The sequence below is a fragment of the Ochlerotatus camptorhynchus genome, unplaced genomic scaffold, assembly GCF_037179485.1.
Source record: "Ochlerotatus camptorhynchus isolate MF236.1 unplaced genomic scaffold, CSIRO-AGI_Acam_v1.1 ptg000151l, whole genome shotgun sequence".
NCBI lineage: Eukaryota > Metazoa > Arthropoda > Insecta > Diptera > Culicidae > Ochlerotatus > Ochlerotatus camptorhynchus.
Genome location: NW_027040641.1, coordinates 53,627 through 79,111, shown reverse-complemented (window position 1 = coordinate 79,111; position 25,485 = coordinate 53,627). Strand labels below are relative to the sequence as shown.

Below are 25,485 nucleotides of genomic sequence, written 5' to 3'. Positions count from 1 at the left end.
TAATTCGATGTTGAACTGTGTTATCAATTGGCTGCAGTGTGGTTTAATTTACTTGTATGCTTGTTGAGCATGATTTTTGTTGATGCTGTTGCTGAGCGAGTGGTAATGTAGGAATGGGTTCTCTTGGTCAGAATATAAATTTGGTCTGAGGCTATAATTAACGTGTAAAGTCCTTACATAAAATTAAATTCTACATACTCAAGTACAAACAAGCACGCTTATTCACCTTTTTGCAATATGAGGCTGATATGCGGCTAATATAGACCTCGGAAGCACTATCAGCTTTATTTCGACAAATTGCGAATTAGTGGGCTTGTTGGTTTCTTGGATGATAAGTTATACCTAGAACATCATAGCTTACCATCAAGCCAATTTCCTTTTTTATAGTATAAAACTGATATAAGATTAATTTAATGCTCGGGAGCCTTATATCAATCTTATATTAGAAAGGGCGCATTCAATTCAAATAAAATAAAACCCTATTGATTCGAAACCATATATATATATTCCATATTCTTTTGACGTAGGATTACGTCTTTCGGCAACATATTGGGGGTCAAATTAAAAAAAAAAATAAATCTAAATTGACCGTGTTACGATAAGTGGTCATGTTTTGACCACTTAAAACTTTGTCAATAGCGGTTGGATTTTAATTCTAAACAAACTAATCGATAGGAAATTTTTCCACAAATCATCTCAAATGAACACTTTATCAATTTTCAACAGTTCTCTTTTTAAAATTACACAAATACCCAACTGTTGCAATGGTAATCAAATTTTTCGCCGGTTGCCTGCAAAAAGTGCTTTCCCTAACATAGTTTTCAAAATCGAATTCCATTCGGTCTCGCCAAACGTTTGTGCACGAACAACTAGGCATTTCAGTGATGGTAAAAAGTGGTTTCCCTAACACAGTCGTCGACTATTGATACCGAGCACGTAGTCCTACGGTCGTATCTTGAATACAACCTCTTACTTTCTTAGGGTAATTTCTAGCCACTTCTGGGATCTTTCCAGAAGTGACACATAAGGTTCATGTGATTTTGTGGAACAATTCCCTATTATGATATCACATGAAAGTTATGTTCTAATTAATTTTTTCCATTGGATATGTGATTTATTCTTGGAGTGTGTACTTCTAAAATGAGTAAATTTTTCGTCGATTTTTGTCATATTCGAAAAGATTTTTGAGACACGGAAAATTTTACTCATTTTACAAGTAAACTACATTTCCTAGAATTTGAGTAATTTAATCTTAAATTTGAGTCGATCTTATATGCCATGTAGTGTGGAAATCCGTTAGTTACTCAATACTGGTTCTTTTGCACGCTAGCAGCGGGGGAACGAGCACAGCTTAGTGAGATATTCAACTTTTCACCACCTAAATATAGAGAAATCGACAATCAAAAGAGCAATTTATAAACTTATTAATACTATTCTAAACACTTTGTGCTCAAAAAGTGTTGATTGATCCGTGGGTTGCTGAAACGTTACATATTCAATACATTTTGCAACCCAAACCCAAGACCAAACGATAGGTGCCATCGATGCTGATCTTCACCGGATGCCTGAGATTGGGGAAGTTTGTTGATGTAGCGGTGGAAATTACTAATGACCTTAGAGATATCGGAGAATTCCCATTCGTGACATATGCGTTTCCGTACTTCCTATAATGTGTGTAATTTCAAGAGCACAGCTGCCACAAAACATACAACAATGAAACTGGAACTTCACATTTGATGCAGCAGACAGGGAGTTCCAATTTCATGAGTGATGTCACATCTGTGTCCAACATTTGTTCTCTAGTGATAGGGCATTTTAGCCGTCATCTGGCAATTTGTAAACTCTTTAAGGAATCACCTTTAATGATTTTTGATCATACGATTTTCGATCAGATTTATCAACCAAAGGGTTAAAGGGTGGATCAGCAAACATGTATTGACCTTATCTTGCAAACTGAAGCACGCCTACGCATATCAATTCCACCATAAAATAGGAAAGAATTTTAAAAAAATGGAAAGAATTAAAAAAAATCTCCGATCAAATGGATTTCTCCGACTATAAATCAATAAATCAAACTTCACAGCAATTTTTGGCAAATTTTGAATAAATCTTGGACTTTCGTCCCCCTCGATTTCAGTCACTTTTTCAGTGACAGTGTCTATAGACCGTCAAGTTATAGACCGACCAACGTGAGTCGACGTATCCAAACAAACCGTCAAACCATATGGAAAATGTTCGTTTTGGATACAAAATGGCAGCACATTGACAGGTTTATAACTTTAAGCGTCTATAACAGTGACAGCTCGTTCGTGTGGTGGATTTGAAAACGCGGGAATTTCTAATACGTGTTGCAAAATGCATCGCACGTGTAATTTGATTAGAGATGGTAAACAGTGTAAAATAATAAATTTTAAAATTTTCCCTTGATTACAGTCTGTTAATATCTGTGAAAAAAAATAAAAAGTCTGTAAATGTCTGTAACGAAAAAAATGTCTGTGAAAAAATTAAAAGTCTATAAATTCATAGACATGTCTGTAAATCTGGCATTTCTGGTCATCAACATTGTTAACATGAGCCAGCTTCTGTATAAGATAGTGCTTCAGCCGGAACGTTCCGCAAGTAGCTCCAGTCAAGAAACAAGTTCTCCAGTGTCGCCGGTGTCACGGAGGCTGCTCCAGAGAGTCTACTACCCCACCACTACCCCAAGCAAGCTTCAAATGCCAAAAATATTGTCAATACTCAAAAGCAGGGATCCAACTTTTCATTTTCGCGAAAAGAAAATAAGCTTTTTTCACTCGTCATGAGAAATGAGAATCGCTAAGAAGCACGAGTGGTGAATTTCATACCAACCTTTTCTCACAATAGTTTTCGTTCTCGTTTCTCACTTTTATTCATTCTGGAGAGGGCATTCATTCTCACTATTACAACTGCTTGTGAGAGCACAGAGCTTTTCAGTGGGCTACGAGCAATATCATACAGACTTGGTCCAGCAGACACAATTTTCGGTCTCTTTCACTCTGCAGATGTTCAAATGGAACAAGGAACGTGACGTCGTTGAATCTGCCCGATATCGCCGAACGTCTTACCTCCACGGTGGTTGATTATTGAGAGACGAAAGTGCAGTGTTCAGTTCGTTGTCCTCACAACGCTCATCATGGCTCACTACGAGTCCCTGCGATAGTGCTGAATGTTCAGCACACTGCACAGAGGAGCATGGGGTGCTTTATGCACCCAAACATATCTCCCTGCAGCAGCATCAATTTTTAGTGATAGCATTGTTCCACTCACATTGCTCATGATTAGCCTATCAACCGCAGAGGCGACTTTTTGCAAATACTCAATGAGATTTTTATCGTTAATGGACACGTTCAAGGCATCACAGTAGGGTCGAATAAGATCTATTATTCCTTCGAGATGAATAAACAAAAATGGGAGCCCATGTTCAGAAACACACTTGATTACACCACTAAATAAGCGTTGCCTGGTCATTCGCACAGGAGTCTTTGGATCCTGACGTTCCGGGTGAGGATTAGCTTGGCCGGTTCCTAGTTCCAATATCTGAAATTCTCTCGTTTTTGAATATGGCGTTTAAAGTTTCCAACATTGTACGTTGTCTGTGTGTAACAACAACCATCAACAACTGTACAACCATAGAGGTAACTCTAAGACCACTGGGTCCCGAAGAAAATTATTATTATTTTTGGCTCACTCAGTACCAGAACAACGGTCCCAAGCAGTCCCAAGCTATTTCACTCACCCCTGCATGTTCTGCATGAATCCACACACCCCTGATGTTATCTGTCAAACTTTCATAGCGAATCAAAACAAACATAGTGTAGTAATAGAATTTCAACTAGAATAGGGTACGTTAATCGTTTGCTTGGGACCAATAGGCTACTAAAGTGGTGAGCCAATTTAAAATCGTTAGTTTCGTATTGATTGTTGGTACAACGGTATACACCGCAAGCTAATTTTTTAGTTACGGTATCGACAACCTCCTGAAAGGTCCGACGTGTTCTTTTATTTTAGTCATCAATTTCTATCAGTAAAAACCAAAAATGCACAAAAATATCAAACGATGAAAAAGCACCATGAACTTTCCACAGGAAGAAATTTATGATAGAGCCTTCCGCTCAGTTAGTGAGAAAGAGAATGAAACTTTTTGCGTGATGAGAATCGATGCTATGAGTGAGAAATAAACTTCATTAATTTTCAATGTTTACGATTTTTCTCAGTATACGAGAGTGAAAGAAAATATTTTTTTCAGTGAGGATTTAGTGAGTGAAAAGTTGAAAAGCTTATTTTCAGAGAAAAATATAATGAGTGAGGATTTAATGCTCACGAAAATGAGTGAGAAGTTGGAACCCTGCTCAAAAGTATTGACAATCATATGTATGCAAATATTGACGACGAAAATATTGATGAACATTTACGCGTTTTTAATTAAGACAAGCGATCGATTCAACCTCTGGTGATGAATAGGAGAACGCCAAAAAGAGTGTTGTGAGCAGAACTTTTTGCAGACATAGGAAGCGGAACACTGTTCTACTTTTCTTAATAAATGGATTCATTTGAGTTGCTCCAAAACTTGATCTACAGTTGCTGGTGTTCAGGAATATTTTTGTTGAAAAAAACTGGAAAATTTGAATAGTACCTTAGTGGTTATAATCTTCCGGATTTCTTGGGTGTGAATAGTTTAGGTGCAAATCAGTGGAAAACAGTAAAATAAGACAATTATTGATGGAAATTGGCAAGATGTTCAATGAAAAATGCTTTAATTTCCGTTGCGAAAAATTCATATTCTGATGTAAACAAACGGTTCGGTTGACGTTTCCTCTCTAACTCGCCTGGCGCACCATAGGCTATAGGCCTTTTTAATGCACCACCAACGTAGAGTGCGCCATGCGAGTTCGAGAAGAAACTTTAACCAAACCGTTTGTTTACATCAGAATAACTATTTTTCACAACGCAAATTAAAGCAATTTTAATTCAATATCTTGCCAATTTCCATCGGTAATTGTCTTATTGTACGATTTTCCACAGATCTGAACTGTTTTGTACCTTAACTATTCACACACAAGAAATCCGGAAAATCATAACCACTAAGGCACTTTTCTAATTTTCCATTTTCTCAACAAAAATATTCCTGAACACCAGCAGGATCTTTGCAAAAACGTTACAGAATTAATTTGTTCAACTGTAGATAAAGTTTTGGAGCATCTCTGATAAATCAATTTATCAGGAAAAGTAAAAAAATGTTCCGTTTCCTGTCTCACGGTAGAAATTTCTGCTCACAACACTCTTTTTGACGTTTTCCTATGCATCACCAGAGGTTGAATCGATCGTTTAGTTTCTATTAAAAAGGCGTATAGGCGAATCCAATAGAAATTAAGCGATTGTTTCAACCTCTGGCGGTGAATAGGGGAACCCTCAAAAGAGTGATGAGGGTGGAAATTTTCACCGTGAAGCATAGGAAGTGGAAAATATTTTCACCTTTCCTGATTAATTTATCCACCGCAGGTGCTTGAAATCATCATCCACGTGGAATATTTTGTTTTCTGTATCGGGTTTGCAGTGATCCGGCGGCTGGTGCTTCCATATATTTTCAATGAGAAAAATTAAGATTTATAAAATTGTCCCAGCGGTTATGATCTTCCGGATTTTTAATGTGTGGTTATTTCAGCTGTTAATCAGTTCAGATCTGTAGATAATCGAAAAATAAGACCACTCCAGATGGAAATTTGCAAGTTCTGCAATGAAATGAACATTATTTTGAGTTTTGAAAATCGGTTAGCGCACTCTACATTGATGGTGCATGAAAAGAGCCTGTATCGATATTTCTAAAGGCGTATTTAATGTTTCAATATTTCCCCTTCTGTTTGACTACACACTCAGAAAAATTGATGTAAATTTAGGTGCTCTGAGACTGACATATACGAGCGTTAATTTTGACATAAAATTGAGTTATAATAGACGCAAAATTCAGCTCAATCAAACGTACTTTCGAACTTTTCAGTCTCGGAGCACTTAATTTTACATGACATGTTTGTTTACGTCTCATCCTTTATGTCAAAGATGGATTCCGTCACGTGTAAGTTTAAGTATTTCTAAGTGTGTACAACAGCAGATGGGGCCTATTCCTTGGCAACTTGTGTCAAGGTGGTTATTTGGTGGTTTGACTGACAATATTCCATTGGATACAATAGTGTTAGTGAGGAGCGACCCCTGTATTGATATATTGATGAACGAAACTTCTGTCGTGTGGGGTGCACTTTATGGAGAAGTTGGAGCTGCCTTCCCAATGCTGGAAAATGCCTGATGATGAGGAAACATATGCTAAACCGGAGCCGGAAGATGAAACATTCGCTACTTTGCGCCTCTTAACAGATCTACACTAAAAAAATCCCACACGTCATCATCACGTGTCTCACACTTAATTTAGCCCTTATTGTGAAACACATTTATTTCATGTGTGAATCTTGTGTTGCGAACCATACCTCAACACTATTGGTTCAAATTGTGACACACTTGGAGTCTATGTGCCTCACATGGTGATATCAATAGCTTTGCACATCATAGTTCAATGTTGTACAGTATCCTACTTTATCGACTTCTACTTTACCGACTTCGTTGTCTTCGTTCGATCTCACTGGGCCACGGTTGTTCTCATATATGAGGCTGGTTGATAAGGACAAAGTAACAACTCATGTTTTCGATGTTTACCTTGCAGAACAAGCAAATCACATCGCATTGAAATGCAAAACACTTCATCTGTTTTGAACAGAAGTGTGATTCAATGTGCAATACACTTAAATTGATAGAGAAAGATTATCAACATTTCAAAGTTTCAATCACTAGAAATCAACGTGTACAACACATTGAACCAAGGTGAAATACACTTAAAATAAATGTGATTGTGCATATGAAGAATCAAGTGTTTAAACACTTCGAACGTGTGGACTTTTTTAGGTGTATGCGCGAGTATTGATGGTCCGAAAAAGGATTACAATTCTCGCGTCACTTTTCAAATAGACCAATGTTACTTCGGTCACTCGGACTGCCTAACATGATTGGTGCTCATTTTCCAAAGGCGGGGCCAATCTAAAGTTAGGTACTATACTCTGAAATCTGTGAAAGGGAATCTAGTATCATGTAGACAAAACGTCCAATGTAACACTCATTGATTATGTCCGATGTTCAACTCGACTTGTCAAAACGTCCTATGTGGTTTTTTCTATGTTGTAGCATGAAATTCAAAGTAAAATTGTGATTTTACCGTTTCTTCTGAATTTTCAACGTTATTATACACTGACTACATTAAAAATAGTATTGCAAAATGTATTGTTTTTAAACAGTTAAAATAATAATCTGTGGAACTTCAACTTCGACTTTCTCAAAATGGTGGAAATGGTGGAGTGTGATGATGGTTTCAAAATTTCACACGTTGAGGTATACGAGTGCCATGGAAGGTTTTGGTTCGCGAGAAAATGGCCTTACAAGGTTTGTTTACAAAATGAAGTTAAGGCCATTTCAATTGTTTGTCTTGAGTTCTTCTATTCTCTACGAGTGCCAACTTTGATTTGCCAATAACAAGCCAACATTTTTGGAAAGTGAGGATAGCAAAATGTCGCACTTGAAAATGAAATTATAAGTGGGCGTGTTATAAACGTCAGAAACGTCAACTGAAGGAGCTTTCATCTGTTTTAAACACTTGCCACGAGATTCTAGAAAATTATTCTTCTTCTTAACTCTGGTGCGAGTCATTTAATAGCTCAGTTGAGGCCTAGTCAGTCTGACTCAGTGTTGCCACATTTTTTAAATTATATTGCAATCCATAGTTTCAATACAAAACATAGTTTTTATTTGTATCTGGCTAACAAACATCTGTAAAAAAATCTGTATTATTTCTTTATTATGGTCTTAGCGCGGATCTGCGTGAATATTCCTTGAGTTAATTCAAAGTTCAGAAAGAGTTGAAAGTCAAACCGGACAGACATTTATATTGCAATCCATAGTTTCAATACAAAACATAGTTTTTATTTGTATCTGGCTAACAAACATCTGTAAAAAAATCTGTATTATTTCTTTATTATGGTCTTAGCGCGGAGCTGCGTGAATATTCCTTGAGTTAATTCAAAGTTCAGAAAGAGTTGAAAGTCAAACCGAACAGAGAGTTTTAGCTGCAGATCAGCTTATACAGGTACAAATTAGCTGCATAAGACAATTTATGGCTGTATATGCAAGTCTGCGTTTAAAATTATTAGTTGGGAAGTTTGCTTTCTAAATAATTAATCTATTTAAAGGATCTCGAAATCCTAGAACTTTGATTTTCTAAGTGATTTGTATCTTTTATAAAAGCCTAAAAATACAAAAAAAATCAACCTGCTTCTGGCTAAATATTTAACCGATGAAGTGACAAGCACATTTCCGTAAAATTTGATTTTTTTTTTAAGAGCGAGGTTACGATAATTTTTATTTGGTATTTTTTTCTTCAAACCCATGATTCTTGATTAAATTTTAATGTTTGATCATTTTCTCAAATTCTTCTAATCAAGCCAGATTTCAAATTTATTTAAACATTTGGCAGATTAAAGGGATATTGAATTCGCTTGCTGTTGCTCGATCCTAAGTAAATAACTGTAAAACACTTTGAGGTAGTCGAAGATTATTCTCAAAGAACACCTCATGAGTACAAGAATGGTAAATTTTGTGATTTGGACAAATGACACTTCATAAAAAAATCGCTTAACAAAAACCATTTAAGCCTTTAGCTCTCATCTGAAAATGTATAAAATAGATTAAGATTGTTCTCAAAGAACACCTCATGAGAAAAGAATCCAACAATGTGTGATTCGGGCAAATGGCTCATCATAAGAAACTGCCTATTCCTAAGCCCAGCTAGCCTTTGGCTGTCATCTGAAAATACCGGAATGTAAAAAGAAGTTTATGATTGTTCTCAAAGAACAGCTCATGACAAAAAGAGTGGAAAGCTTTGTGATTCGGTCAAATGACCCAGCATAAAAAAATGCTCATATCAAAAACCAACTGAACCTTTGGCTCTTATCTGTAGATAATAGAAATCATGAATGTACAAAGAAGGTTAAGGTTGCTTACAGTGAATAGCTCATGAAAGAAAGAATGGAAAATTTTGAGATTTTTCATTTAAATATGAATTATGCCTAACGTCCATATGCCTAACGTCCATATGCCTAACGTATTTATGCCTAATGTCGTGCACCCATAACCTAAAATCAAGGCAAATCCTGAATGTTTACAAAGTTTTTGCCAGTATTGTATTTTTTTTTTTATTTGAATTTTATTTTTCGATACTGTATTTATTTTATTAAACGGGATTTACTCTGCTGCTGGACATCCAACAGGACATAGGGATTCATAGCAGCGAAACGAAACGTTGACAGAAATTTGACCTACGAATGCTACGAAAGCAAACAATCGTCCTGGATAGAAAATATCGCTTAGGTGCTCAACATAGTAGGACATTGGTCGGAAAACAGTTGTGGACACTTCTGTGCTACTTATTTCAGTCAGTGTGCTACTTGGGCAAGTTATTGGAGTTGGTGAGTCCCTCTTGCCGTTCGTTGGTTTTCTGCTGAAGATGCCAACGTATACACTGTAATTGTGTGAGTAAGGAAAATGGCTCTAATGTTGACCTATGGATCTACAGATTTGTCTCATCGTTAAAAATCCCCGGTTCTTCAATTCTTTTTCAGAACAAAGCGTCATCTGGACAATTGGATATTTTTGGTTGCTGTGAAAACCTATGCAAAATTTGGTTTCCTTAGAAATTTACTTTATGTGGGCTCAATAGTAGGGATATTTATCCTAGATGATTAGATCAGGGGTCGCTGACGAAAGGAGTTTTTCATACAAGCGTTCACTGCCGATACTCGCATATCACTCCCATATGGGTTTTCATTGCTTTTTAATTTACCTTATGAATGGTGTTTATTTATATCGTGCTTTAAAAAATCTCACTTAAAAGACTATTTTGTATAGAGGAAATGCGGAAAAAAATCAGATCATGTGTGTCTCATATTGAGAGTACCCGCATATCAGTTCCATATTTAAAGTACCCGGATTGCTGTCCCATTAAGCCCAAGTAACAATTCAGTAACCATTTAGCATCTACTCTGATTAATGATGGTTTTATGACGGCAATGAACAATCCATTTAGTTTAAATATAGCATTTCAAAGTGTAAAACATTACTGCTTAGTAATTCAGATTTTTACTGTTTTAAAAACCTTTTATAGTCTAGCAAGAAAGTCATAAACTGTCTTGTTTTAAAAATAAATTTAAAACAGTTATCAATCCCTCCATAAAACTTTTATGTAATTCAAGCATAAACGTCATTTGCAATTGTTTATTAATGTCTTGATAAAATGCTTTATAAACGTGTTCTATCATTATAAAAGCAACCATAAAACCATTAGGTTTTGCATTAGAGCAAAAAGCATTTATTGTTGCTGTTCAGCCTTTTTAAAGTGCATCATTAACTCATCAGATGCGTCCTCATAGTTAATAAATGCCAAATTTATGACAAGGAAATCTCAAAGGATAGACGAAGTAGGATGAAAAACTCAAGTCGATTTCAGCAAATTTACTTCTTTCGAAGAACCAGCACACCATCAACGACTGACTATCTGGCGGAGAAGAGGGCCTTCCTCGGATTCATAAAACATTTTCGAAAGTTTAAAAAAACATACCAGCCTTCTCCAGATTATTTTGAAAAGATGACAACCGACAGCGGACCACTGAAACTGTTAGTTAGCGGAGATTAGCTGGTTTCCGATCCATATCAGCGATTTTATTCGGCGAAAGCATCAACTCTTAGAAAATTTCATTCAAGCGTACATCCCTGCATCGTTGGATGGTGCACTTCTGTAACCATCCGGAAGAAGGGGATCTTTTTCGGGAACGATTGCGCTTTCAGCTGTTCGAAATGCAAAATGTTGTAAAACAGTATCGCAAACGGTCTGAGTAACTGCTCTCAATGTATCGGGAGAAAACCACCTGGAAGAACTCTGGATTCCACAGCGCAACTATCGAAAGATAAACAAACTTTGACGTTTAACTTTGTGCAGACAACTTTGCCTGCATAAATGCTGCCATAAATCTGAACGGGTTAGAATCAAGCAAAATGGCTTTAGATAAAAACAATTCAGCCTGCAAGTTTTCTTCATAAAAGCCATTTTAAAACCTTATTAATTTGTTAAGGAATTCTTGAAAGCAAAACTACTTTTTCACAAATGACCCATGAAAATCAACTTTTATGCCACCGCCATGTTACAATTAGTTTGCTTGTTTTTTACAATCTTCGATTTTCAATCTATAGTTCCTTGGATATAACTATATTTTGGTAAAATTAGCAATGAGCAAACATTTAAATGTGAAAATCATAAAAAAATCTCGGTCTAGCTCGATCTGAAGAATATATTTTATTTTTCAATGTTTAATAATTAGTCAAATCGACGTTTTACGAGGGTGGACTTATTTTTTTCGATGTTTTCACGTACATTTCACATAAAATTTAATATGGCACTTAAAAAAAGGCCACTTAACTATTGTAATAAATTTGGATATTCAACAAGATTTTTATACCATCAGTTTCTATTTTGATTATTTTGATAAGATCGGATTCATAAATCCTTTTCTATCTTGATTGATGCTTTCCTAGTGGATTCAGCATGCGGCTAGGGGAAATGGCTCGGAGAGGGTTTTTATTGTTGCTAAATAGCTTTTATTGTAGCTTTCAAATGGTTCTCAATGCGTTCGTCATACAACCTTTTGCAGTCAATCAATCTTGAAGAGCTTCGAGAATACACCTTTCAGAAACTTCTCCAGGGTGGGCCAACTAGACATATTCTAGTCTTAATGCAGTTTTGGAGATTGCATTAATGACAAAATAGCTTTGACCAGGGTTTTATGAATGTTGTTTTATAGTTGCTTTGTAGTATTTCATAAAACTTAAAATGTTACTTGGGAGGCTTCCATTTGAAAAAAAGTATTCGAAATCATTAGTTGAAAAATGACAGGGTTGATATGGGTCGATAATTTTCGGCTTGGCTTGAATCTGATGACTTAAATATTGGTATTAGCTTTGAGACAATCTGGATACGAACCTATTTGGATCATCAAGTTAAAAGAGTCGGACAGAATCCGCGAAAACGAAGCAGCTTTATTTTTTAAGATTTGACCAGAAATGTTGTCAGGATCTGAACTTGTGTTGGAATTCAGATCATTAATCAGTAGTATATAACCTCGATGGTTGCAGACAAATTGAATCAGGAATAGGATTTATGTAAAGTAAAGGATTTCCCCATGTTTCATATTATTGGCCGCTAAAGTTGAACCAACTGGAGATAAATGTTCATTGAATGCACCACAAATAGTTTTACTGTCAGTAATAGGAATACCTTCACTCGTAAAACTCTTATATGTATTCCTGATTATGTTTTATTTTTGGAATCTTTGACAAAATAAAAACATTGATGGTGACTTTTTGGTCTGCTTGTATTTTCAAATGGTTAAAATAGTAAAATACTGGAATGCAATTTTATTAATTCCAATTTATTGTTGTATTGTGGACAACTTGTATGTTTATGCAATAGTTAAGTTCTTTTTCTACATGTTCATTGAAAATTGTTATAAATTATAGGTTTAACGTTGTTATTGAAGCTTAGAAGCCTAGCCTAATCCTGTTAATAAAGATTTAAAAAAAAATCTTAGTAGATATTAACTTGAATAACTCCCATATTTCAGAATAACTGATGATTTGGTTTTAATTGTAAATATTTATGGATGAAATGCTCTTTACCTTTGCTGCAAAATTTGTATCCGTTGAACAACTCGTACTCAAACGGTCACTCCAATCACAATCTCCGGCACTTGCACCTTCAACTCACATTTCAATCCACCACACCGATCTACAAATCATTGTCACTAGTATGTCTTATCACCAACTGTCACTGCACCAGACTGCACCATCAAAGACACCGTCCGAAGGCTTTTCTTATCGGGAGACTCGCTTCCGTCCATCAATCCTGCTCTTCCAGCGCTTCACATTTCCTCAGCCTGAGGAGTATCAACTCCATCACCATCACGACACCAGCACCGCCAGCAGTAGCAGGTGCTTTCCTGGGTGGAGATCACGTCGCACTGCGTTCCATTCCGGAGGAGGCACAATTTTTCAAACCTCATCCTAGAAGATCCCACTATCGACTGATCGTAAAAATTGAAAAATCTCTTATGCAATGGATTTTTCTTCCCTGCGATGGCCCTGCATGGTCCAACGTTTGTATGAGTTCTTTCCCTCGCTCCCGGGGAACGACCGAACGAGCGACGAGGTTTGGGTTGAAAGTTCTGGGCTTGCAACTAGCTCTCTCCATCTCGCTTCCTCCACCGCGTTCCGATTGGCAATGCACCGCTTACCATGGTCGTCGCATGTCTTTGTTCTACACCCGTTCCGCAGTATATACCTACAGTACTTTCCCCATGTCTTCCCATGTCCAGCTCACTCCCTGTCAACCAACGAACCAAGCCAAGCCAAGCCAAGCTCCGCTGCTGCTACTCGAAGCCCTTCGTTGTTAAAGGTTCTCCTCGTGCGCACACCTCCCCACTTCCGCCTCTCGATGGACCATCATCATCGAAAGGCGCGCAACTCGCTTAAACGCATGGTCCTTTGCTACCACACGTCCCTTTTGCACACACACGCTCTGTGCAGCCCACCACCCGTTCGTCCGTTTGGAGCATCCTCGTGCTTGAAAGTCGGTAGGCAGCACCACCAGCGGTAGTCCTGCTGCTGCTTTGGCACAGAGTCATCGTCAGCGATGATGATTATGATGATCATCATCAGCAGCGAACGAGACCAGACGGTTTGATGACCGTTTAATGCAAACGACTCTGCTGCGTCTGTAGGTACGTGTGCGTGGTTGCAGGCTATGTGATGTGCATTCTTAGTCGTGTTGCATCGTCTGGGGATGACATCGGAACAAACGACTCCCAGGGTCTGACACAGAACCGAGTCAAAAGTTAGTCGTTTGGTGTGATAGCCGAAAATGAATGACAATTTCGGCTCATTCCAAGCTGCTTGTAGTTTTATATGACGTAGGTACTACACAACATAACATGCATGTGATCGTCCATGCATCCACGTTGTACCACACGCCGCACATACAAAACAGAACAATCGTCTCTTTTTTGCACACTGCAATTTGCTCGTTAGTTCACGGTCACGAGTCTTTCTCCTCTTTCAACGGTGACGCCACACATACCTAACACTGCTGCTGCTGCTGCTGCTGCTGGTTGCAAATAATGACGATGTCGAGTTTGATGAGGCGGTTATGACGCTAGTGCACGATGATCGATGATGATGGGTGATGATCGTGTTCGACAATGGGAGTGTTTTTGGTTTCGATACTGGAATAAGTTCGTTCAGCTTCGTATGGATTTGTTGACATATATTTAGATGCAGAGTTTTTGTCTAAAATTTACTAGTGGAAATCCGTTCATTTTTCCGAGAATGGTTTTGTTATCTTCAGATCCTATTTTGATTTTCGTTGTAAACTGTTTTGATGCTTTCAATAATGCGTACAGAAGTGATTAGGGGCATCCTGACTTGAGTCCAAATATGTGCAGGTTTTAAAATAAACGAATTAAAATATAAATATAAACTGAAATTCGCTCGTTCACTTAAAGTTACATCTATGTTAATACAGTGCGTGTCAAAATAACCAGCTAAAATCATTAAGATTAGGTAATATTGAACAACCATAAATGCCTGAATGCCAAACAATTGTCAGTATTTTTCGAGGGGGACGACTCTATCTACGATGCAAAAAAGATTGTGTTTTGCTGTGGCTAGCTGCGCGCACGCTGAGTAGATAGAAAGAAGATTGATGACGATTCTGAAGATTTCCTGCAAAAAGATGATGAGCGATGCAAGTAGATGCGACAAATGAAAGAAGATTTTTCGAAGATTGATTCGCTAGTGTGAGATTTGTTGAGCATCTAAACTTGAAATTTAGATGTGTCGCCCCCCTCGGTATTTTTTATTGTTATAGAAATATTTGAAAAGATTTAATTACTGTAATTTTTTAAATTTAAACTTTTGCTAAGCAATTCTTGTGTTAAGCAATTCTTGTGTAATTTAGTTGCAATTTCCAAACCTAAGACTGGATGCCTTCCTTCAAATAACAATTGGGTTGTTTAATTTTGAAAAATATATCGGTTTTTATATATCATCTGAAAGAGCTTCGTTTTCTGAGCACAGCAATATTTTTTTCGAACCCACACACTTTCATCTCGATTTTTAAATCAAGATTTAAAGCAAAATAATAATTTCACTGTTCGACACTAAACTGACAAACTGACAGCTCGCTCCCATTCAAAGTGACGCTGAGGGGTGCTAATAAGGTGATTTTTGCAAATGTAATCGTTCTTATTTAAAATAGTTCCAGTGTACCAAAATTGATGAAATTTTGGGTTTGGGTTCCATTTTTAATGCAGATTACGAATATGCATTTACCTCAATACCTTTAAAGAACCCAATGGAAGTGCGGTAAAAATCGGTAGAACTGTTTCAAACACACAGTTGGTACTTGAACGGGTCGGTTTTCATCTCTTTTTGCCAGTGGTGGCGGGGGGGAGGGGGGGGACACCCCTCACCATCCCTCTCCAAAGGGGGAGTTTGGTAAAGAGAGATGAAAAACCGATTTGTACCTTCCTTAAAAGTTGTCCTAGTTCGCTATTCTAATATCTATATACAATCTTCACACTGCCGTACTCTAACGGAACTATCAACTCTATGCTTTCATCTACTCCATCTATCGTATAAAAATTACCACTACAGTCTGTTATTTGAAATTAGCATCTTCAACTATGTAATTTAGTTATTATATTCATCAGTAGACAACAATATTGTTCAGTGAGGGTCATCCATTATTACACATTCGCCAACATCTCAGGAGTTTTATATTAAAATTACATATGGTTTTGAAGAATGATGATATTTTGATTATTTCATAAGTCCTAAAAAATTCGTTAAGATTGGTTAACACATAACTGGGATAACATGTTTTTTTTAATATTTACTGTAAAAAATAGACTATTGCAATTATTGCACGGAATTTTTCATTGACATGTAAAATCACAAGTAAATTTTAAGTTCACTGACAATTAAATGGTTTTTAAATGGTACAATGGTAAATGGTTTAAATCATACAGAAAATTATCCACCATCAATGTTTCTGTTCGTAATTTTATTAGTTTAATTACTAATATATGAAATGTATGTATGTATGTATGTAAGGTAGCCACCATCCCTTCGAAGATCTTGTCTTGTATGCAGCTCCACTTAATAGCAAGATCAATTTGAGCTACCGATCTGAATTCACAATATCGCTGTATGAAGGGCCAAAAACGGTGGGGTGGACCCGTAAGCAGAGACACTTACGCGAAATCCACGGGAATTTAAGAATCTCCTTCCAACGATACGATCCAACAAATCGAATAACGCAATTCGCAATACTTATTAAGCTTCCTACAGGATGGTTTGTTAAGAAGGGCGCGTCAATCTCACTGAAACTGTTGGAGTAGAATTCACACCATCACAATCGAATCGGTAGGATAAAGAAAATGATAGTGTTTATTCCCTCCTAGACTCCGGTTGTCATACCACTCCAATCGTCCAGTTTCAGGTCAAATGATACCCTGATGCTCCCTCCCAACCCAGTATTTATTTATATATATAGTAAACATATGTAATGGAGAAATGAAATATATCAGAACATTAAAATACGTAATATTTAATGAAAATACATTTATATGGATAAAAAAACTGGTATTCCGCAATGAAAATAATAATTATTTTACATACAATATGATGCAGCTCTATGTCTCCTCAGCTCCCAATAAGGAAGATGTAACCCTGAAATTTCCAACAAAAGACACAGAAAAGGAGATTTTGTTAGTAAGTTGGGTTCGTTGGATCAGGATTCACCTTGATAAGTGATGCGACCATGGTTTTAAATGAATCAGTGTTATCATGCATTATACTTGGATTTGCCCGAAGCCAAAACCAAATGGTGTATCATTGGGCCTTATTACGGGTGTCACTACACGGTGATAAGAAAGTGATACTCAGAATAAGAGCCGTGATTACCGTACAAATCAAATGGGAATCACTTCACCGTGACGACAAGTGACAACTTTTCACGGTGATGTGACATCCGTAATAAGCCCCATTATAATATAAATCTGAAGACGTTCCATCATCGAAATGCTGAAAATGAACTTAGAGCATGAGCATGAGCAAAATTGATCGAGAGTGAATCATTACAGTATAAATCTAGTGATGTTCCGGCATCAAAGAGCTGGAAGAAAACTCAAATAATTTAAATCAATAGATCCAGTCTGAATGAAGGCTGCAAAAAGAGAATAATTATACAGCAATGACCCCATTTTGTCAGCTAGCAAAGTATGTGTATCTTAAACATTCATCTTGAAGGAGGAAGGTATGAAATTACAATTATGTGGAATTATTGAAAAATAACAGTCTGATGCGCGGAGAGATTGACAGGATCGGGTCATAACTGTAATGTGAATATTAGGAAGATTTATCATCATCAAACTATTCTTGAATTGACCTGGAAGAATGCTTGTGAATAATTGTTATACAGATAAATTAAATTGATAAACTAAATGGTTCAAACAACAACTCCAGCCTGTAAAAAAGCTGAAAATAGGGAATCTTTACAATGTGGATCCCCGACGGTCTTCTACTCAGTAAGCAAAAGCGGCAGCCACCAGGCTAGTCGATCTGCTCAATTTAAATATTGAAACCTTATTTTATGAAGTTCTTAAGAATACCAATTGAAACACAATGTAAACAAATAAAAGTTAAGAGTCTCAAATCAAATGATTCCAAACGATACGCATTCATAGAAATTAAGTTTAAATAGACAAAAGTAGAAAAATGGAACAATCTCACCAAATCAGTCCAACTGAATCCCTTGCAAGCAGCTATGTCACGCTTGGTTTAGTAGCTCCGATCATAGACCCGCCCTACGGGGATCAATCCTCTGGTCGAATGTAATCGATTGCTCCATGACGCGAACACGAAGCGACCGCTCACAAAATCATACAACGCGTAAACAAACTGAAATCAAAAACTATCACACGCGACGCCACAAATTTCAGTACCGGGAGCACAAGCGAAGAAAAAAACAAACAACGCAGATAGCGACACTTCTTCTGATGCCTGCAAACATGATGCATCACGTTTTCTTTTTCGATTCCAAAACTTCTCGGAAAGCGAGAAAACCACCAATCACACACGTATAACCGTCCGGGAGGCAGAGTGCCAGCGCTAATCTGGCAAAATCAGCGAACGCACGCACAAAACAGAAATAAACTTATACACAACCGTATCCGAACAGGTTCGAAGCTGAACTGTTACTGTTTAATTACTAATATATGAAATCCCAACATATTTTGGGAAAAGTGGATACACTAATGTGCTTTGTAAATTTACATGGATGTCTCGAAATGTCCTCTTTTTGCTTCATCCAGTTTTGGTAGGTTGATCAACGATGGACGTTCGTTCCTCTACAGATATAGTATCAAAGACCTTGTTCAGACTGGGTTTCAAACGATTCATCTTTTAAATTTGTCGAACCTCTTAACAAACTCCCTTTATGAAGAGCTTTGAGTGGGTTGGTTTATTTCCTTTTAATTCCGTTATAACTTCTAATCTTTTGACAGATACGCGTATTTCGTCTAGCTCTTAACAACAGCTTGTTTTACTTGTTGGCCTTGGTTACGGATATAACAATTGGCGACGAGGAAAATTTTGGAAGCACCTCGAACCTCGAAGCAAGAAAATGTCTGACGAGTATCTTCGGAACGCCATCCTGCAGCTAACGAATCTCATCACGAGGCAGCAGCAGCAGATTGAAAACCTGGAAAATCGGGGAAATCCGACTGCTGGCAGTGAGAAGATTATTGAGTCCTTGGCAAGCGGGATCCAGGATTTCCAGTACGATCCGGACGGAGGAGTTCTCTTCGATGGCTGGTATGCGAGGTATGAGGATGTCTTTACAAAGGACGGCCAATCCCTGGATGACGCCGCTCGTGTGAGATTGCTTCTTCGCAAGTTAAGCACGCCTCTGCACGAGAAGTACGTCAACACCATTCTTCCCAAGTATCCCCGGGACTTCACCCTGGACGAAACCGTCACGAAACTGAAGAAACTGTTCGGTCGACAGAAGTCGGTTTTTCATTCCCGTTACCAGTGCCTCCAGAATGCAAAAAGTGACGCGGATGACTTCACATCGTATGCTGCCATGGTGAACAAACACTGTGAAGCGTTTCAGCTGTCCAAGCTCACACCGGACCAATTCAAAGCTCTCCATTTCGTCTGTGGACTCCAATCGCCACGGGATGCGGACATACGAGCTAGGTTGATCTCGAAATTGGAAGCCGACGAAACCGCAGTCAACGAATTGGGAGAAGCCACCAGCAAGGTAACCCTGGAGAACCTCGTGGAAGAATGCCATCGCGTGGCCAATCTCAAGCAGGACACATTGATGGTGGAGAACAAAGAAGCACGCCACGTCAACATTGTTTCTCGCAACCAGAATAATCCTGCCTCAAAAAGAACCAAAAAGTGCCGAAAACGCCATGTTGGAAGTGTGGCGACCAGCACTATGTTCGTGAGTGTCCGTTCGCTTCGCACACCTGTTCCAGATGCAAGCAACAAGGACACAAGGAAGGTTATTGCAACAGCAACAAGAATGCGCCGTCGAAACCGTTCAAACAGGCCAAATCCAAAGAGAACGTGAAGACAAAAAGCTTCTACACGGTTCGCAACATCGGAAGCAAGCGGAAGTTCATCCCGGTCGAGCTCAATGGTGTAGCAGTCAAACTTCAACACGACTCCGCGTCCGACATCACCATAATCTCAGAAGAAACATGGATCAGCATCGGACAGCCACCCACTCAACCGACGGAAGAATCTGCAGTTACAGCTTCTGGTGGCAATCTCAACCTTCTCACTGAGTTCCAGACCGAGACCACCATCAAGAATGTTACCAAGAATGGTCGCATTTTCATCTCAAGCAGCGCTGAACTCAACGTTCTAGGAATCGAGACTATGGATCTGTTCGATTTGTGGTCTGTGCCGATAAGCAGCTTGGTCAACGTCGTACACCAACGTTCTGATCAGTTCACCAATCAACTCAAGCAACAGTTTCCGGAAGTTTTTCGAAGCACGCTGGGTAGATGCACAAAAGCGCAAGTGAAGTTGTACCTCAAGCTTGACGCACGTCCTGCATATTGCCCGAAACGACCAGTAGCGTACGCTGCACTGGACGCAGAACTTGAGAGGCTCCAGCAAAACGGTATAATTTCTCCAGTTCAATTCTTGGACTGGGCAGCACCAATAGTCGTCGTACGCAAGTCGGACAATGTATCAGTCCGTGTATGTGGCGATTATTAGACGGGGCTGAACAACGCGCTAGAATGTGACCATCATCCACTGCCTCATCCTGACGACCTCTTTGTGGAACTAGCTGGAGCACGTTACTTCACTCATCTCGATTTGTCTGACGCTTATCTACAGGTCGAGGTCGAGGAGGAATCGCGAAAGCTACTCACGGTCAACACGCATCGTGGACTGTTCCAGTATAACCGACTACCCCCCGGAGTCAAGTCGGCACCCGGCGCTTTCCAGTGCATCATCGACAGCATGGTGCCCGGCATCCCTGGAGTCAAGCCGTATTTGGACGACATCCTCATCGCTGGTCGCACCAAGCAGGAACACGATCGCAGTCTCTACGCTGTTCTCGAGCAGATCCGTGAGTATGGCTTTCACCTACGCCTCGAAAAATGTCGTTTCGCACTCTCCCAGATCAAGTTTCTCAGACACATCGTGGATAAGGACGGTATTCGGCCTGACCCTTCAAAAACAGAAGCTATTTCCAAGATGCAGTCTCCGAAGGATGTCCAGCAACTCCGTTTCTACCTCGGTGCTGTCAACTACTATGGTATTGGATATGGTATGGAATTTTCTTAACGAAGGTTGGCCAGCAAATGCGAAGCAAGTTGCTGATCCTGATGTCAAGAAGTTCTTCGCCAGACGAGATGGACTTCAAGTTGTCGACAACTGCGAATCGTCGTCCCATCAAAGTGTCGATGCTTTCTCTAAGTGGCCCGAAAATTTTCGCACTCAATACATTACCACAACTGCAACCCTGAATATGCTGCGTGAAACGTTTTCTCGTTACGGCAACCCAGACACATTGGTCTCAGACAACGGAACGCAATTCACCAGCGAGCAGTTTCAACAGTATTGCCGTGCAAATGGTATCACCCATCTCCGCACTGCTCCCTACCATCCGCAGTCCAACGGCCAAGCGGAGCGATTCGTTGATTCACTCAAGCGTGGCCTCAAGAAGCTAGCCAAGGGGGAAGGATCACCCACACTGGAGCACCTGCAGACATTCCTTTCGGTGTATCGTTCAATCCCAAACCGAAACACACCGCAGTCGACGTCTCCAGCAGAAGCATTCCTCGGAAGACCAGTGCGACCCACTTTGGACCTACTGAAGAAACCTGTTCCTGTAACTGAAGCTGTCAAGAACCACAAACAAAACGAACAGTTCAATTGGCGGCATGGAGCAGTCAAGCGCGAGTTTGAAGAAGATGAGCTGGTCTACGTTGAACAGCATCGCAGAAACGCCAAGTCCTGGATTCCTTGTCGAGTCATCGAACGGAAAGGTTCCGTCAACTATATCGTTGCACTGGACATGAACGGGAGACCGAAGCTGGTGAGGTCGCATGTAAACCAAATGCGCCCTCGTCACACTTCTGATGATCCAGAGCAAGCGACGCAGCAACTACCATGGGAAATCCTGCTTGATGAAATTCAAGATGAAGCTGTACCGTTGGATCCAGAAGTGCCATTCAATCACGACCTATTCCTGTTGGTTCCGTATCACTCGAAGCTGATGGTCAAGTGGCAAGTACGTCTGGCGAAAAACCTTTTTCGACAATCGATCATGAACCTGCTGCTCAAGATGGAGAACTTCAGTCCGTACAAAAGCCCGTGCCATCTGAAGCAGTTGGAGACTTTATTCGACGTTCTGTACGAGAATCAAGAATTCCAAGATGGCTCTCTTCCTATGACATTTTCTAAAAGGGGGAGATGTAGTAGGCTTTGCCTGACTGTCATAAGTTAGAGATTGATTCTTTATCCGACCACCACCCAAGATAGACGTAATAAATAGTAGCTCTTTACAACAGCTTGTTTTACCTGTTGGCCTTGGTTATGGATATAACAGATACGGATTTGAGTTTTGGGAAAAAATTATAGCTAATAACAAAACCTACAAAAACTCCATACATCATTTTGCGAAATTCTGTTGATGAAAAAAGTTAGGGGCAAATGAATGTAAATGAATGCACGAAATGAATGCAAATGATTTTCCATGCCTGATCCTAACAGTGACTTCAGCTGATTTGTCCTGATGCTGAATACTAAATCTAGGTCAAATCTTATAGGCTTCGAAATCAATGGTTTGGTAATGTGTTTGTCGAAATTTACCGCTATCCGTTTTAAACCCTCAGTTACTGGTGTAAGAGTTGTCGAAATGCGCCGTATTCCCTTGTTCTTTTATCGATTACTGCTTGAATTATTTTTTTTTTCTTGATACCCATTAAGTCTAGCGATTTGAAAAATGTGAGCTATTCCTTTGATTTGCCTGTATCGCTAAGAGGAAGAGTTGCATGCATCCTGTGAACCATGTGGAGAAAAGCGGCCATTTTGTGTTGATGGGAATGGTTAGAAGTGCTTGGTATTACCATAGAGGTAACTCTAAGACCACTGGGTCCCGAAGAAAATCATTATTATTTTTGGCTCACTCAGTACCAGAACAACGGTCCCAAGCAGTCCCAAGCTATTTCACTCACCCCTGCATGTTCTGCATGAATCCACACACCCCTGATATTATCTGTCAAACTTTCATAGCGAATCAAAACAAACATAGTGTAGTAATAGAATTTCAACTAGAATAGGGTACGTTAATCGTTTGCTTGGGACCAATAGGCTACTAAAGTGGTGAGCCAATTTAAAATCGTTAGTTTCGTATTGATTGTTGGTATTACCATAGAGGTAACTCTAAGACCAGCTGGTCCCGATGAAACATGCTCAACTTTTTGGCTCAGCTCTGGTACTATCTTCGGTCCCAAGCTAATCAATGCACCCCTCGAAACATTGGAAAATCCACGAACCCCTTATTCTATCTGTCAAACTTTCATAGCGAATCAAAACAAACATAGTGTAGTACTAGAATTTCGACTAGAATGGAGTATGTTAATGTTATGTATGATTTGCTTGGGACCAATGCAATAGTGAATCAAGTAGTGAGCCAATTTAAAATCGTTAGTTTCCACCGGTTGCTATTACTCTCTTTGTATTTGTTGGTTTCCTATAAATTTCTAAATTGAACGAAGACGTTTCCCTGATGATGAGAAGATCTAAGAAGGGGAGTTTGCCGTCTCTCTCTTCTTCGTGAGTAAATTTGATGTCCTTGTGAACGTTGCGTATGGTCTCCAAATTTTTTGATAAATCTTTCATTTTGACAATGCTAAAAAATGTCATCCACGTACCTATACCAACACTTGGGCAACAAATTCCTATCCTTCAGAGTATTTTCTAGGTTAGCCATGAACAATTCACATAAAAATAGAAAAAGTAATCCTTTTAGTTTGTTTATAAAAATTTCATCTGAAAATGAAATAATTTTCCTCCATACAAAGACGAGTAAGCTTGAGATATGACAGAACTTTGTTTTTTCCAAGTAGAATCCTCACGTTGCTTCAGAAGCCAGTCCTCTAAAAGGCTGATGGATTCCTTTACTGGTACACTCGGAAAAAGTGCTGTGACATCAAATGAAACCATGACTTCATCTTCCCGAATCTCTCCTGATTCCTGAAAATTGATTTGCGAATTCCTGTGTGCTGTTAACTGATCGAGTGGTAACCGGCTTAGGCATATTTTGAAATTCTTTTACTAGCCATTTGGCAAGCTTATGAGTGGGGGATCCTTCAGCCGAGATTATCTCCCTCATTTCGTTTCCTGGATTGTGAATCTTTGCTAAACTTTTGATCCTAGGTAGAATAGGGTTTGAAACTTTCAATTGATTCGTAGTGTTGCCAATAAACGCCTTGCACTCTTTCAACGTTTTATCCACATGTTTAGCCATAGATGGGAGGGGGTCAATCCTCAACTGTCTGTATGGGCCATTAGTATTTTTTCCTTCATCCGATTGTCATAGTCCTCTTTGTCCAGAATCACTACTGCATTACCTTTGTCCGCTTTTTTTTTATAGAATACCAGCTTTGTTTTTAGTTCTTTAAGAATTCGAATTTCCTCTTTTTCGGTTTTATTAAGTGAATGTTCCTTTCCGTTTTGTATTGTCTCTGAAATAATATTCCTGGAAGTCTCGTGTAATCGAAAAGGAAGTGTGTGAGTGATTGCAGTCTCCATGTCAACAATGGCCTCTTCCAAGTCAGGTTTTGAGGGGATCGCATATCCTAATCCCTTGTTGAGAAGTGTCAATTGTTCTTTTGAGAACTGCTGCGTCGAGCGATTTACCACAAAACCTTCGACGGATTGAACCACAGCTGTGTTAGCTGAACTGTGTAATTTCCGGTCTCTCTGCTGCGTTGTGTAATTCAAATAGTTTTGTAGTGACCTCAGTTTGTTGTTATGTAACTTTCTTTTCCTTTTTTTCCTCGCAGTCCTCCAATACTTTAACTTTAGTCAAAATCAGTGGAAATTCAATTGTGAATTCTTTGTCCAATTTTAAATCCAGGGAATAACATTCCAACGACTTTGTGTCCAACTTTGAGTAGAGACTCTGGATGCTCGCTTTTATAAATTCTGACTCCATCTTACGAACTTCTTTTAAGGGAGTGGATGTCTTAACCCTAATCTTATGATAGGTGTAAGATTTTTTTTTTTTTTTTTTTATTTCTTTATTAAGGAGACTTTCAGCCGTTGGCTTACAGGTGTTAGATTTAATTTTCGGCATTTCTTAAGAAACGCTATGTCTTTCCTTAAACCTACGATGGATTTCTTTAGTGATATGTACCTATAAGGTTCTGAAAGCTTGCAAGCCATGATCAATCTGTTAATTTTGTCGAACCTCTTCACGGAATCCCTTTATGGAGAGCTTTGAGTGTGTTGCTTAATTTCCTTTTAATTCCGAAGGGGCACAATTTAACAAAGGATATCATTAATATCTCGAACATTTCGTCATTTTCAATATCCTAGCGATACATACTGGACGGTTTTCTTGCTTATAAAGTTTGATTACTGCATTACGTAATGGTCTTCGCTTTATTGGGGCACTATACGCCAACGAATTCGAACGGAACTTTGCATGAATTGAACCAGCCGATG

The 25,485-nt window shown here is 38.8% G+C and overlaps 1 protein-coding gene across 1 annotated transcript; it reads left to right on the top strand.

Annotated features, from left to right (window-relative positions):
• The first annotated feature begins 19,363 nt into the window (after positions 1-19,363).
• On the top strand, positions 19,364-21,093 carry LOC135701224 (uncharacterized protein K02A2.6-like). The gene is made up of 3 exons (XM_065221999.1): positions 19,364-19,686; positions 19,767-20,499; positions 20,641-21,093. The coding sequence occupies exons 1-3, from the start codon at positions 19,364-19,366 to the stop codon at positions 21,091-21,093; spliced, it is 1,509 nt and encodes a 502-aa protein (XP_065078071.1).
• Positions 21,094-25,485: the final 4,392 nt, after the last annotated feature.